Raw genomic sequence first — 17,009 nt, 5'->3', positions numbered from 1 at the left:
GTCACACATCTGGTATCCATGTACTCAGGAGAAGTTGGGCAATGTGTTTTGGGGTGTCTTTTTACATATACCCATGCTGGGTGAGAGAAATATCTTGGTAAAAGACAACTTTTCCCATTTTTTTTATACAAAGTTGGCATTTGACCGAGATATTTATCTCACCCAGCATGGGTATATGTAAAATGACACCCCAAAACACATTGCCCAACTTCTCCTGAGTACGGCAATACCAGATGTGTGACACTTTTTTGCAGCCTAGGTGGGCAAAGGGGCCCACATTCCAAAGAGCACCTTTCGGATTTCACCAGCCATTTTTTACAGATTTTGATTTCAAACTACTTCTCACGCATTCGGGCCCCTAAAATGCCAGGGCAGTATAACTACCCCACAAGTGACCCCATTTTGGAAAGAAGACACCCCCAGGTAATTCGTGATGGGCATAGTGAGTTCATGGAAGTTTTTATTTTTTGTCACAAGTTAGTGGAATATGAGACTTTGTAAGAAAAAAAAATATTAAAAAAAATCATAATTTTCCGCTAACTTGTGACAAAAAAATAAAAAATTCTAGGAACTCGTCATGCCCCTCACGGAATACCTTGGGGTGTCTTCTTTCCAAAATGGGGTCACTTGTGGCTTAGTTATACTGCCCTGGCATTCTAGGGGCCCTAATATGTGTGGTAAGTAGTTTGAAATCAAAATGTGTAAAAAATGACCTGTGAAATCCTAAAGGTGCTGTTTGGAATGTGGGTCCCTTTGCCCACCTAGGCTGCAAAAAAGTGTCACACATGTGGTATTGCCGTACTCAGGAGAAGTTGGGCAATGTGTTTTGGGGTGTCATTTTACATATACCCATGCTGGGTGAGATAAATATCTTAGTCAAATGCCAACTTTGTATAAAAAAAATGGGAAACCAGCAATACCACATGTGTGACACTTTTTTGCAGCCTAGGTGGGCAAAGGGGCCCACATTCCAAAGAGCACTGTTCGGATTTCACCGGCCATTTTTTACACATTTTGATTTCAAACTACTTTGCACGCATTTGGGCCCCTAAAATGCCAGGGCAGTATAACTACCCCACAAGTGACCCCATTTTGGAAAGAAGACACCCCAAGGTATTTCGTGATGGGCATAGTGAGTTCATGGAAGTTTTTATTTTTTGTCACAAGTTAGTGGAATATGAGACTTTGTAAGAAAAAGAAAAAAAATCATTTTCCGCTAACTTGTGACAAAAAATAAAAAGTTCTATGAACTCACTATGCCCATCAGCGAATACCTTAGGGTGTCTACTTTCCGAAATGGGGTCATTTGTGGGGTGTTTGTACTGTCTGGCCATTGTAGAACCTCAGGAAACATGACAGGTGCTCAGAAAGTCAGAACTGCTTCAAAAAGCGGAAATTCACATTTTTGTACCATAGTTTGTAAACGCTGTAACTTTTACCCAAACCATTTTTTTGTTTTACCCAAACATTTTTTTTTTATCAAAGACATGTAGAACAATAAATTTAGAGAAAAATTTATATATGGATGTCGTTTTTTTTGCAAAATTTTACAACTGAAAGTGAAAAATGTCATTTTTTTGCAAAAAAAAACGTTAAATTTCGATTAATAACAAAAAAAGTAAAAATGTCAGCAGCAATGAAATACCACCAAATGAAAGCTCTATTAGTGAGAAGAAAAGGAGGTAAAATTCATTTGGGTGGTAAGTTGCATGACCGAGCAATAAACCGTGAAAGTAGTGTAGTGCAGAAGTGTAAAAAGTGGCCTGGTCATTAAGGGTGTTTAAGCTAGGGGGGCTGAAGTGGTTAAGGTAAAACATGTTGACTCCTATTTACCACTAACATGAAGTACAATGTGTCACGAGAAAACAACCTCAGAATGGCTTGGATAACTAAAAGCATTCCAGAGTTATTATTAATTAAAATGACACTTGTCAGATTTGCCTGGGATTTAAGGTGAAAAGTGGCTCGGTACTGAAGGAGTTAAAATAAATAAAAAAAATAAACATCATGCTTTGTCTGATGCCAGTCAAAAAATCTTACACACCCTAAAATGGTATTGAAAGTACAGATCATCACGCAAAAAATTAGAACTCATACAGCTCCATAGACACATAGTGCAGAAAGGAGAAACATTTTCCAATTTTTTTTAAAAATTTTTTTTAAAGTACTAAAACACAGCACAAACTACACAAATGTGGTGTCATTGTAATCGTACTGACTATTTTAAAGTACAATTTGTCCCACAAAAAACAAGCCCTCATATGGCTACGTGAAAGGAATAAAAAATAAAGTTAAAAGAAACGAAAACGCACAAAAACCTTCCAGGACTCAAGGCGTCTACTACTTTTGCAGATATACAAGGTTGATAAGTTGGGGATAGACAAGAGCATGACTGCAAGAACTTATACATAGCTATTCATATAGAAAATTTATAGAATTAACACATCAGGAAAGCACTGCTGTCTTTGTGTCTGAGGTTTTGTCTGTATTTTTTGCCATTTTATAAGTTTTCTCTTTGCCAGGTAATGCCTCAACTACTGAACCATCTGAAAGTGGATAGCCTTCAGAAGAGCATTGACTGGGGAGTCCTGGCAGTCTATACTTGCTCTGCTAATTGCAGTGCGGAAACACGTTATGTCGAGGAGTTCCTGTGGAAGCAAGATGTGCCAGAAGACACTATTTAAAGTGCACAACAGCTACAGTTATGTGCTATCTAAATGGACATTGCCTTCTCTGGTAGATCTGTTAAATGGTTTGACCAAGTCTTGGTTAGGTTTCACAAAGATTCATGTGATTGTCCCACAACTCACAATGGAGACCTCCTTTACAAAGTTGTAGATAACTAACAGTTTATTTGATGTGAGTTAAACTAATATGAAGGAGATTGTATGGCCTTATCAGTAAAAGGGAAATTGAATTGGTTTCTATGTGCAGCATGCATACTTCTACTCACATCCCATTATGCTCTCCTTAGTTTACATGAGGTGTGACAACAGTAGTTAACGAAGACGAAATTAGTGAAAATGTGACATATTGTTATGATATGCCACAACTGTCTGATAAGTGCGGACACCACCTCCTCTAGGACCCTGTCCATCTCCAGAACAAGGCCCTCGAAGTGAAGGAGAGTTCACCACTCATACACGGCGTCCTCTCCATTCACTGCTATGAGACTTTCGAAAATGTCCAAGTAGGTGTCAAGTCCCCATTGACTGGTATGGGAGTTCCGAAAACAGGAGGAGTAAAGGCTTGGCTATTTTCGGAAGTCCTATAGCAGTGGATGAAGAGCAAGCCATACATATGCAGCAACCTCTCCACCACTGTGTGACCTCCAGAAATAGGTGAGCCAGCATTTTAGCTATTTTTGGAATTCCTGTGTCTGTGAAAAAACCCTTTTAAAGAAAACCTGTCACCGCTGAAGCCAGTCTTTGGCAGCGGTGCAGGTGACTGTCAATGCCCTGGCCAGATGAAAAAAGCAAGGACTAGAAGATGGAGGAACAATGGAGCCAGCAGTTAAATAAGAATTATTAACAATAGGCAATATCATTTCCAGAACATCTCTTTAAGATATTCCAATCACATTTTAGTGGAAATTGTCTAATGATGATAATCCTAATCTGTCTAGAACTAAACCATATGGCTGCAGCCCAAAGTGTTATTTGACTGCACTTTATTTGATAGAGAAATTTTGTTATAATATTCATATCTTGTTGTAAAAATGTTCTGTTTTTTATTTGTAAATTATAAAAGAATGATGAGAAATGTTACTTTATGGTCCATGTTTTATAAACGCAACAAAAATCTAAACAAGATGGGCACCTATCGGGTTGCCAGTTTACTTCTGTTATTACATGAGTACTGTTACTATGCCATTATGGTTTAACAGTATAATAAAACTTTTATTTTACGTTTATGTTTTTTTTGTTTTGTTTTTATAATTTTTTTTTATTATATATTTATTTTGTTTTAGAAATCATAATATTAGTACATGAACCAGTATTGAACACATTGGTGTAAATAGTATAACAATTATGAACATCATTATAGACAAATTACATAAGTCAACTTAAGTTCACACCTAAGATAGTAGGAAATCTAGGTATATATATCCCCCCCCCATTGGCTGTCGTATACTCCATTCAATCAAATACCGAGTAATATCAATATTAAAAATAATAAATATCCTAAATATCGCTACGTAGTTATGCGTGCAGTTCTCCGTTTCCTTTCAATATCCTCATATAGTCTAATTTGTTGAAGGTATAAACCCCACTCCCTTGTCGAGGGCGGGGAGACAGAACCCCAATACTTGATCAATATAGCCTTAGCCACCATCAATCCCCTCATCCAAAGCTGTCTAACCTGGCGTGAGGCTTCAATTTCTGACAAGTCATATCCCAAAATCACTGTCAAGATCCCCTGGTTATAGTTCGTTAAAGACTCCTTTTGTAGGGTAGAGAAAACCTCATCCCAATATTTTTTTATTTTACTGCAGCTCCAAATCAGATGGACATAGTCCGCATTAACATATCCACATTTAGGGCAGCAACAATCCCGGGCTTTATTTTGGGGAAATTTTCCTTGGATTTTTGGCGTGTAGTACAATCGATGGAGCATCTTAAATTGGATTAATCTATGAGCACTGGAAACTGTCGCCTTTCTCACATTCCTATAAATAGTGGACCACTGCAGTGGAGAACAATTCAGCTCTTGCTCCCACTTACTTGGGCTTTTAAAAGGTGTTACAGTTGCCAGTGCTGTTCGGAGTTTAGCATATAATCTAGATATCTTCACCTTCTCGTACTTCTGGGCGTCACAGTAATCAAAAAATATATTCTCTCGTGGAAAAATATGGCCCCTATTCCTAGAGGCATCAAATATATGTTTCAATCGTGTATACATAAATAAATCTAATGGTGAACTATCAGTACAACCAAATTCTGAGAATGATTTAAAATGACCCAAATAAAAAAGGTGAGACACCCTGTTGATACCCTTACGTGACCAGTAACCAAAATCTGTAATTTTAAAGAATTCCTCTAGCCCCCTATTCTCCCACAGGGGGGTGAAAACAAACGGGCCGGAGACTTTAAGGATCTCCTTCAGCTTGTTCTACACCCTCTGTAGTGAGCAAGGGATCAGCAAAGACTTCCTCATTCCCATATACCCAGTCTCCAAACATGTAAAGATATTCTCTATTGGTTTATCAATTACTTTAATCAAATACCGTGAAAGTAAGCTCCCTTTCCAATGACAACAACGCTGAATCTGTGAACATAAATAATAACCTTGAAAAAAAGGTAGTGACAGCCCACCATCTGCCTCTGACAGCCATAAATATCTCTGCTTTATCCGCACCCTCTTCCTTCCCCAAATTAAATCGTTAATCAGGGTCTCCAGTCTATGAAAGAAGATATCATCGATCCAAATGGGGGAAGCACACATCGGGAATAAGACTATAGGTAATATAATCATCTTAATCAGTGCTATTCGATCTGTCTGTGCCAGTATCAATTTCCGCCAAGCGCTTATCTTGGCCTTAACTTTATTCAGCACCGGGGCCAAATTAAGCTCGTAAAACCTATTTATAGGAACCCCAATCTTAACCCCCAAATAGTCCAGGGTATCATTAGGGACCAAGACACGGATTCGCTTTCCTTCATCTACAGCTTTCCGGTTCAACGGGAGGAGCGATGACTTTGACCAATTGATCATATAGCCTGATAGTTTACCGTAGTCTTCTATTATCTCTATCACGTACGGGAGAATTTTCCAACCCTGATCCAAGAACAGAATCACATCATCAGCATATAGGCTTATTTTATCATTCACTCCCGCCACCCCAAAGCCTTCTATACAATTATCTGATCGGATCCGACAAGCCAATGGTTCAATAAAAGGGGGAAGAGTAGTGGAGACAGGGGGCAGCCCTGTCTCATCCCTCTCCGCATCATAACAGGTGAAGAACTAACACCGTTGATATTGATACATGCGACCGGCTGTTCATATAGCATTTGGGTCATTTCCAAAAATAAATTCCCGAGGCCAAAGTGAGACATCGTAGCCCACAAAAAAGGCCACTCCATCCTGTCAAACGCTTTTGCGGCGTCCAAAGACAGGACGGAGTGGTCTATACTACCCCCAAGAGACAAATTCAGATAGACCCTATATAGACTCATCTGTATTTGGCGGCCCGGGATAAAGCCCGTCTGATTGGGGTGTACCAGAGAGGCTATAACCCTCTTCAGGCGATTAGCCAAAATTTTTGCAAAGATCTTATAGTCCGTATCTAGGAGCGATATAGGTCTATATGACCCCATATCGCATGGATCCTTCTCCTTTTTTAAGACCAGGGTAATCACTGCCTCTCTAAATGATGGAGGTAGAGAGCCAAATGCACAGGATTCATTCAAAACTAGAAGTAGGATCGGCAGAAGTGATTTGGCATGGTACCTATACAATTCAAACGGCAATCCATCTGGGCCTGGAGATGAATTATATTTTAGGGATGGAAGAGTCGCTTGAAGTTCCTCCAAAAGAATGGGGGAGTCCAACATCTCTCTATCTTGTACAGATAGCTGGGGGAGCTCCAATTGTTGAAGATATTGATCCATATCAGTACAGCTAAACATAGAGTCAGATTTATAGAGGGTAGAATAATATTTCACAAATTCCTCCCTAATCTCCTCTGCAGATCTCACCCCAACACCCTGTGAATTCCTAATTTCTCTTATACTAGTAGCCTCTCTCTGATTGGCCACCAAACGAGCCAAAAACCTCCCCTTTTTTCCGGATTCACAAAAGCGATTCTGGCCTTGAAATAGGAGCTTGTGTTGTGCTTTGTTATATAAGAGTGTCTTAAGCTGTGAATTAGCCTCCTTTAACTGATTAATGTATTGCTCCTTATGGCATTCAATTAATGCAGCGCGTAGACTCCTTATTGACTCTGTCAGATGTTGTTCCCTGCGCCGCAATTCTATTCTGAACCTATTAATTTTATTAAAATATAAGCCTCTTATATAGGCCTTCAAAGCGTCCCACACAAAATGAATATGGGTTGAGCCTACATTGATGCCCCAGAATTCCTGTATATCCTGGTCTAATCGGGATTGCTCCCCTATCACATCAAACCAGTGCGGGTTCAGTTTAAAGGTCCTTCCTGCAGTTGGGGCCTCCGCAAACGCGATCAGAACTGGGGAATGATCCGAAATTCCATGAGGTTCATATTTGATTCTCGGGACGCGACTGCACAAATCCCGGCTTGCAAAGGCCAGATCAATACGGGACATTGACCCGTGTGACTGGCTAAAACATGAAAAGGTTTTTTTATTGCCATAGAGGTGGCGCCAGATATCAACCAGCGCCAGCTCCTGGCACACAGCAGTCAGGGGGGACCCAGTGCGACCGCGCCCAGAAAGCGAAGAGAACCGATCCAGCTCCGAGTCAGGCACTGCATTAAAATCCCCTGCCACTAGTAACGCACATTGATTTTTTGTGGATATATATTTAGCTAACTGTGAAAGAACCATTGATTTAAATGGTGGGGGGATATAAATAAAGGCCAATATCACCTCCTGCCCTTTCCAATACCCGTGAAGGAATACATATCTCCCTTCTTTATCAATCAAACTATCTAGCGGTTGAAACTCCATCCCCCGATGGATATATACGCTGACACCTCTTGCATAAGAAGAGTAGCAAGCGTGGTACTCAAGAGAAGCCCATTTCCTTTTCAGTGTATAGATCCTATCTAATGTTGCGTGGGTCTCTAATAGTACCACAATCGCAGGTAGATGACGGACCACAAGATCAAACACCACCGTCCTCTTTACTCTGTCTCCCAGCCCTCTCACATTCCAGAACAGAATATTACACGGCATGTCCTATAAATAGAGGTAATTCCAAATCCCCTATCTTAACAGAGAGGCACGCATAACTACGAAGCAAACGATGGCAGCCAATCCCTCCCTTACTCCCATCCCAAAGAAACCCCCCTGCTTGGTTGACAGTGCATTCCGCAATACCCATCAACCTCTTTCCTTCCTCCAAACCTCCCCCCCGCCTTCACCCCTCATCAACCTCACCCTCGACACCTTTCCATCTTATTTCATAAACCCATCGAGTCCAACCATTGCACAGCCTCTGCCTGTCCGGAGAAAAACCGGAATCCTTATAGACCACCCTCAACTTGGCCGGGTATAACATCGAATAATTAATCTTGGCTGCAATTAATCTTTTTTTCACATCCACAAAAGATCTCCTTCTAAGTTGGGTCTCTCGTGAGAAGTCGGGAAATATTAATATGAGATTACCATCAAAGTAAATATCTGCCACTTCTCTTTTACGTCTGAGAACCCAGTCTCGATCTTTTGAACAGAGGAATTTTGCCAAAATAGACCTAGGTGGAGCCCCTGGAGGTTTTTTTTTAAAGGGTATTCTGTGGGCCCTTTCCACACAGAGGGTAAATGAATCACAGCCTGGCCCAAAATTTTCAAGAAACCATTTTTGGATAAAATTTGAAGGGTTATCCTGTTCTACCCCTTCTGGGAACCCCACCAGGCGCAGGTTATATCTACGGGACCTATCCTCCATCTCTACCACTTTCTTTTTTAACCAGACATGATTTTCATCTACTTCTTCTAGTCTCTTTTTTAATACGGCATTCTCTAGAGTGACAGAGTTGACTACCGTTTCCAATTCCTTCACTTTTGATCTCAACTTTGTCATTTCATCTCGTATTATCGTTACATCTCCCTGTACTACTGCCAGGGAGGAAGTCAATTCTGCAACTGAATTGCTGGTTAAATTTACTACTCCCAATATATCTTCGAGCTTTTTAGTTATATTCTCAAGACCTTCACTCTGGGGCAGGCTTGTCTTTAATGAGCTCTGTTTTAAGCGGTCCGTATTATCTGAAGCTGACTCTATCTGTGGGGCAACCCTCTGTGCACCTCCTCTAGTTTTTGGAGGTGGTGACTTCAAAAATGTATCTAATCTGGTCTGTGGACTCCCCCCCCCCCCCCCCCCCCGAACCACTTTTTGGCGAGGCCACACCAGCCGACTTGCGATACTTTGGCGGCATTTTTATAGAAATTCGTCTCCACAACTAGTATTACAAGCTAGAAGGCAGGTGTCCAATAGTAATTTCACTACTGGTTCCGGTCTATCTTAAGCCAATAGCAACTTTAACTATAGGGCCCTTGTTTTCTCTCTTTCCTTCCCTTTTCTCTTTCTTCCCCTCCCCCTTGTTTTTAAACATAGAAAACCTAGCGACCAGTGTTTGAGAGATACATATGAATAAAGAAGGGTAAGTGCATAAATGATGGGTACATGCAGAATATCAGCGAGTAAACTTCATGCATAAACATATAATCCCCCTCCCACCAATAGGCTTCCTCAAGTTACTAGAGGCTGTTAATAGGGCCTAGAATCACAAGGAGGTAGGACCACTATTACACTAGATAACTTATTGAGGCAGGAATTTGTCCAGGTGGAAGACATGTATAGCAAAGTCGGCTCCGTCATGCAAGATAAAGAGTGCCAACCGGATACTTTGATGGAGGCACCATCCTGCGTATCAAAAGTTCATCAACGCAAATATGGCCTTTCCAGCCACATTGCTAACTTATCAGGGCTCCCAAAAGGCTACCCGCCTAGGACCTGGTAGTTCTCCAGCTGGAGGCCGCCACACGCTACATACATAGACCCCCTCAGATAACAGGCTGATTCGGCTTGTCAGCGATTAAATCGCGGAGGCGAAGACAGGCACAGCCGCAGTCAATGCAGGTAACTTGTTGGAATAAGTGTTTTAACATAAAGGTCCAAAAGGTCCCCCGTCCAGCAGCCAGAAGAGGCCCCCCAAATATAAACTTTCCACCCGAACAGTGAGATATCCGCAAGCCTGAGTAAATGTCCCCCTAGCACCAAGTGCTTTGCAGGGGGTAAGTCCGGGCAGAGGTGTATACAGGGCGTCTAACAATCACAGAAGATCATTTGGGGGACCACAAAAAAAGGGCCAGTACCTCAAAACTCCTTGCCATCAGCCACCAACCTCCACGGAATACTTCACCGCTAGTAGAGCCAGAATTCAGAGTTCTGGACTGACGACGACTACCGACCCCCACAGCAGGCTTCACAGCTTCACAGCAGGTTCACCCGGAGTTCACGCACCACAGCAGGTCATCAGGGCATCGCAACACTGCACGGTCTCCAAACGACCCTCCACTGGTGCCTCAAGAGGGTAAAGAGAGGAAGAGCCCTGCATCAGCCGACGCCGAGGGGACGGATCTACTTCTCCTATCACAGGCTAAAGGTGAGTACCCGTGTCGCCTCTGCCCCAGCAGCAAAAGCCACGCTCCGGCGTCTCAGGGAGCGTGCCTGCACCGAGAGCCAGTTCCAGGGAGCATATCTGCACTGGTCTCAGGAAGCATGCCTGCACCGGGATTCAATCAAGCGCCTCTAGAAGCAGCAGGCGGCAAGGCTCGGCTCCACACGGCTGGGCTGGAATCGGCGTTCCTCCACAGTTCACATCATGGCCCGAGGCAGGGAGAGAGGGAGAGGGCGGCAGGAGGAGGAGCGCGGTACACACCTACGTCATGCCGCTTATCTGAGTGTTTTTATAATTTTTATTCCACATCAAAAGTACAAAACAATTTTTACGCACTGGAATTCCCCCACCAACAATGAATCAAGGAGAAAGACAAAGAAAAATAGGGTGGTAGGAACAGAATGGATACAAACATTAAAACCAGAATACTATATTAAAAATATCACTTTGACCTCAGATGGTAAAGACATTTGGAGTCATTTATCAAACTGGTGTAAATTAGAACTGATCGCTCCTTTGGAAAATGAAAGGTGGAGTCTGATTCGTTGCTATGGGCAACTAAGCCAGTTCTACTTTACACCTGTTTGATAAATGACCACAATTATCCAGAGGTTTCAACATTGTGTGTGACTATGCTGTAGAAATGTATTTAAATTAATAATCATGATTCAAGGATGTTCTCCATGCAGACAATGTAGGGACATCTAAAATTCTGCATTTTAGCACCACATTAATGCTCTGATGATGGCCTCAGTAGCTTATTTAATACATAGCTCACAACCATCCCAGACACCTGAGAATGCAGACACATTTCAAAAAATTGTGGACATTACTGAGCTCCCTGCTTCACCAATCGACAGACACCTGTGTAAGAAAGAATTCCGGATCAGGAGCTCCTCTTAATCCAGCAACAACAAATGTGCAGACTAGTGCATACAAAGTCACCTCATAGTATTCTGTGCTTCTTCAGTGAGCAATTCATTCCAACCTCACAATCACTTTAGTGTCATTTATTAATTTGTAAGAAAATCCATTTTTACATAGAAGTATACAACATGAGGGATGCAGAAACAATCCTCACTGTAACCTCCTCCCTTCCGCCTAACATGTCAGGACATGCCCCTTACTCATGTGTGAGGGAGGAATAGAAGGTAGGTATAGTCAATTATTAATGCCTCATTCACACGTCTGTGTTTCGGTCAGTGATTTTGAGCCAAAACTAGGTGCCACTTTAAACAAAGAATACAGTTGCAAGAAAAAGTATGTGAACCCTTTGAAATGATATGGATTTCTGCACAAATTGGTCATAAAATGTGATTTGATCTTCATCTAAGTCACAACAATAGACAATCACAGTCTGTTTAAACTAATAACACAAATAATTAAATGTAACCATGTTTTTATTGAACACAACATGTAAACATTCACAGTGCAGGTGGAAGAAGTATGTGAACCCTTGGATTTAATAACTGGTTGAACCTCCTTTGGCAGCAATAACTTCAACCAAACGTTTCCTGTAGTTGCAGATCAGACGTGCACAACGGTCAGGAGTAATTCTGGACCATTCCTCTTTACAAAACTGTTTCAGTTCAGCAATATTCTTGGGATGTCTGGTGTGAATCGCTTTCTTGAGGTCATGCCACAGCATCTCAATCGGGTTGAGGTCAGGACTCTGACTGGGCCACTCCAGAAGGCGTATCTTCTTCTATTTAAGCCATTCTGTTGTTGATTTACTTCTATGCTTTGGGTCGTTGTCCTGTTGCAACATCCATCTTCTGTTGAGCTTCAGCTGGTGGACAGATGGCCTTAAGTTCTGCAAAATGTCTTGATAAACTTGGGAATTCCTTTTTCCCCAGTCGTCTCCATGACACCAAGTCCTGAGATTGACTTCCTTCTGATTGGACAGGAAAAACACAGAGAGGTTAAAAACCCCACCCCCTCCTCACATCACCAGTGTTTTTCCTGTCCCATCAGGATAGGAAGCAGGAGAGGTTCATGGAGCTCTAAGGGGCTCACCTGGTTCTTTTTCCTTCAGGCTGAGGTCGGATCTGCAGGGCAGCTCTCCCTCCTCCCTACAGTTAGGCCTGGGCTCGGACGCATAACGGGGAAAATGAAGATACGGCGGATCGGCACAGAGACGTGTCCCTTCCGGCCGGCAGGCAGGTGACGTCAGACGCCAGGTGCGGAGCAAGCGTCCTGACTAGGGATGAGCGAACCCGAACTGTATAGTTCGGGTTCGTACCGAATTTTGGGGTGTCCGCAAAAGTCCGGGTTCGGGTTCGGTGTTCTTGGCGCTTTTTGAAAGGCTGCAAAGCAGCCAATCAACAAGCGTCATACTACTTGCTCCAAGAGGCCAGTACTATTGGCATGGCTGTGATTGGCCAGTGCAGCATGTGACCCAGCCTCTATATAAGCTTGGGTCACGTAGCGCTGCACGTCACTCTGCTGATTCAAGCATAGGGAGAGGTTGCAGCTGCGAGATTAGGCAGATAAACTCCTCCAAAAGACTTCATTCTGTGATCGATCTCCAGCTGTGGATCATTGAAGTGCTAATATCGACTTGCTCACTTTTTTTAGGCTGCCCAGAGCGTTTTTATGTCACTTTTTTCTGGGGTGATCGGTGGCCATTTTGTGGCTTGTGGTGCGCCAGCACAAGCTATCACCAAGTGTATTTAACCATCAATAGTGTGGTTATTTTGTGCTATATCCTACATCAGCTGCAGGCTGAGCCTGTGTCACCGAAGTGCATTTAACCATCAACAGTCTGGTTATTTTTTGGCCATATACTACATCAGCTGCAGGCTGAGCCTGTGTCACCGAAGTGCATTTAACCATCAACAGTCTGGTTATTTTTTGGCCATATACTACATCTGGTGCAGGCTGAGCCTGTGTCACCCAAGTGCATTTAACCATCAATAGTGTGGTTATTTTTTGGCCATATACTACATCAGGGGCAAGTTGAGCCTGTCACCCAGCGCCTAAAAAATAGACCTGACATTTCTATTCAACCAAATCTGTACTGTTTTAGCTGGTCAAATTATTTGTAGTGACCGTAAAAGCACAGTTTTTGTCCTGGGTTGAAAAACTATTCCAAAATTTGCAATTCTCAAAATAAGTAGTTTATGCTATATATATCAGGCCTACTTGAAATCTATCCCAAAAAGGATATCTTAGATTCAAGGTGCTGATAGTGTCATTCAGAAAAACTTAACACACACGCTACCGTGCAGATACAAGTCTAATTCTGTGATTAAACGTATACCTGTCACACGGCACAAAAAAAAATAGGCCTCACATTTCTATTCAACCAAATCTGTACTGTTTTAGCTGGTCAAGTTATTTGTAGTGACCGTAAAAGCACAGTTTTTGTTCTGGGTTGAAAAACTATTCCAAAATTTGCAATTCTCAAAATAAGTAGTTTATGCTATATATATCAGGCCTACTTGAAATCTATCCCAAAAAGGATATCTTAGATTCAAGTGCTGATAGTGTCATTCAGAAAAACTTAACACACACGCTACCGTGCAGATACAAGTCTAATTCTGTGATTAAACCTATACCTGTCACACAGCGCAAAAAAAAAACAGGCCTCACATTTCTATTCAACCAAATCTGTACTGTTTTAGCTGGTCAAGTTATTTGTAGTGACCGTAAAAGCAAAGTTTTTGTTCTGGGTTGAAAAACTATTCCCAAATTTGCATTCTCAAAATTGTGGTGAACGGGAACAATGAGGAAAACATCTAATAAGGAACGCGGACGTGGACATGGTCGTGGTGGTGTTAGTGGACCCTCTGGTGCTGGGAGAGGACGTGGCCGTTCTGCCACAGCCACACGTCCTAGTGAACCAACTACCTCAGGTCCCAGTAGCCAGCAGAATTTACAGCGATATTTGGTGGGGCCCAATGCCGTTCTAAGGATGGTAAGGCCTGAGCAGGTACAGGCATTAGTCAATTGGGTGGCCGACAGTGGATCCAGCACGTTCACATTATCTCCCACCCAGTCTTCTGCAGAAAGCGCACAGATGGCGCATGAAAACCAAGCCCATCGGTCTGTCACATCACCCCCATGCATATCAGGGAAACTGTCTGAGCCTCAAGTTATGCAGCAGTCTCTTATGCTGTTTGAAGACTCTGCTGCCAGGGTTTCCCAAGGGCATCCACCTAGCCCTTCCCCAGGGGTGGAAGAGATAGAATGCACTAACGCACAACCACTTATGTTTCCTGATGATGAGGACATGGGAATACCACCTCAGCACGTCTCTGATGATGACGAAACACAGGTGCCAACTGCTGCGTCTTTCTGCAGTGTGCAGACTGAACAGGAGGTCAGGGATCAAGACTGGGTGGAAGACGATGCAGGGGACGATGAGGTCCTAGACCCCACATGGAATGAAGGTCGTGCCACTGACTTTCACAGTTCGGGGGAAGAGGCAGTGGTGAGACCGAGCCAACAGCGTAGCAAAAGAGGGAGCAGTGGGCAAAATCAGAACACCCGCCGCCAAGAGACTCCGCCTGCTACTGACCGGCGCCATCTGGGACCGAGCACCCCAAAGGCAGCTTCAAGGAGTTCCCTGGCATGGCACTTCTTCAAGCAATGTGCTGACGACAAGACCCGAGTGGTTTGCACGCTGTGCCATCAGAGCCTGAAGCGAGGCATTAACGTTCTGAACCTTAGCACAACCTGCATGACCAGGCACCTGCATGCAAAGCATGAACTGCAGTGGAGTAAACACCTTAAAAACAAGGAAGTCACTCAGGCTCCCCCTGCTACCTCTTCTGCTGCTGCCGTCTCGGCCTCTTCTGCTGCTGCCGCCGCCTCGGCCTCTTCTGCTGCCGCCGCCGCCTCGGCCTCTTCCTCCGCCTCTGGAGGAACGTTGGCACCTGCCGCCCAGCAAACATGGGATGTACCACCAACACCACCACCTGCGTCACCAAGCATCTCAACCATGTCACACGGCAGCGTTCAGCTCTCCATCTCACAAACATTTGAGAGAAAGCGTAAATTCCCACCTAGCCACCCTCGATCCCTGGCCCTGAATGCCAGCATTTCTAAACTACTGGCCTATGAAATGCTGTCATTTAGGCTGGTGGACACACACAGCTTCAAACAGCTCATGTCGCTTGCTGTCCCACAGTATGTTGTTCCCAGCCGGCACTACTTCTCCAAGAGAGCCGTGCCTTCCCTGCACAAACAAGTGTCCGATAAAATCAAGTGTGCACTGCGCAACGCCATCTGTGGCAAGGTCCACCTAACCACAGATACGTGGACCAGTAAGCACGGCCAGGGACGCTATATCTCCCTAACTGCACACTGGGTAAATGTAGTGGCGGCTGGGCCCCAGGCGGAGAGCTGTTTGGCGCACGTCCTTCCGCCGCCAAGGATCGCAGGGCAACATTCTTTGCCTCCTGTCTCCTCCTCCTCCTACTCAGCTTCCTCCTCCTCTTCTTCCACCTGCTCATCCAGTCAGCCACACACCTTCACCACCAACTTCAGCACAGCCCGGGGTAAACGTCAGCAGGCCGTTCTGAAACTCATATGTTTGGGGGACAGGCCCCACACCGCACAGGAGTTGTGGGGGGGTATAGAACAACAGACCGACGAGTGGTTGCTGCCGGTGAGCCTCAAGCCCGGACTGGTGGTGTGCGATAATGGGCGAAATCTCGTTGCAGCTCTGGGACTAGCCGGTTTGACGCACATCCCTTGCCTGGTGCATGTGCTGAATTTGGTGGTGCAGAAGTTCATTCGCAACTACCCCGACATGTCAGAGCTGCTGCATAAAGTGCGGGCCGTCTGTTCGCGCTTCCGGCGTTCACACCCTGCCGCTGCTCGCCTGTCTGCGCTACAGCGTAACTTCGGCCTTCCCACTCACTTCGGCCTCATATGCGACGTGCCCACCAGGTGGAACTCCACCTTGCATATGCTGGACAGACTGTGCGAGCAGCAGCAGGCCATAGTGGAGTTTCAGCTGTAGCACGCACGGGTCAGTCGCACTGCGGATCAGACCCACTTCACCACCAATGACTGGGCCTCCATGCGAGACCTGTGTGCCCTGTTGCGCTGTTTCGAGTACTCCACCAACATGGCCAGTGGCGATGACGCCATTATCAGCGTTACAATACCACTTCTATGTCTCCTTGAGAAAACACTTAGGGCGATAATGGAAGAGGAAGAGGAGGTGGCCCAGGAGGAAGAGGAGGAAGAGGGGTCATTTTTAGCACTTTCAGGCCAGTCTCTTCGAAGTGACTCAGAGGGAGGTTTTTTGCAACAGCAGAGGCCAGGTACAAATGTGGCCAGACAGGGCCCACTACTGGAGGACGAGGAGGACAAGGATGAGGAGGAGGTGGAGGAGGATGAGGATGAAGCATGTTCACAGCGGGGTGGCACCCAAAGCAGCTCGGGCCCATCACTGGTGCGTGGCTGGGGGGAAACACAGGACGATGACGATACGCCTCCCACAGAGGACAGCTTGTCCTTACCTCTGGGCAGCCTGGCACACATGAGCGACTACATGCTGCAGTGCCTGCGCAACGACAGCAGAGTTGCCCACATTTTAACGTGTGCGGACTACTGGGTTGCCACCCTGCTGGATCCCCGGTACAAAGACAAAGACAATGTGCCCACCTTACTTCCTACACTGGAGCGTGATAGGAAGATGCGCGAGTACAAGCGCACGTTGGTAGAC

The 17,009-nt window shown here is 44.5% G+C and overlaps 1 protein-coding gene across 1 annotated transcript in view; it reads left to right on the top strand.

Moving 5' to 3' along the window:
- PDCD2 (programmed cell death 2) overlaps positions 1–3,761 on the top strand; it is a 31,866-nt gene extending 28,105 nt beyond the window's left edge. Inside the window, exon 6 of the mRNA XM_040429347.1 lies at positions 2,523–3,761. Within this exon, the coding sequence (XP_040285281.1) occupies positions 2,523–2,684 (162 nt within the window). The 3' untranslated portion in view covers positions 2,685–3,761. The remainder of the gene's footprint in view (positions 1–2,522) is intronic.
- The last annotated feature ends 13,248 nt before the right edge of the window (positions 3,762–17,009 follow it).

Source organism: Bufo bufo, chromosome 4, assembly GCF_905171765.1.
Source record: "Bufo bufo chromosome 4, aBufBuf1.1, whole genome shotgun sequence".
NCBI classification, from domain to species: Eukaryota; Metazoa; Chordata; class Amphibia; order Anura; family Bufonidae; genus Bufo; species Bufo bufo.
Note: the sequence above shows the minus strand (reverse complement) of the source record. Positions and strands in the feature narration are given on the sequence as shown.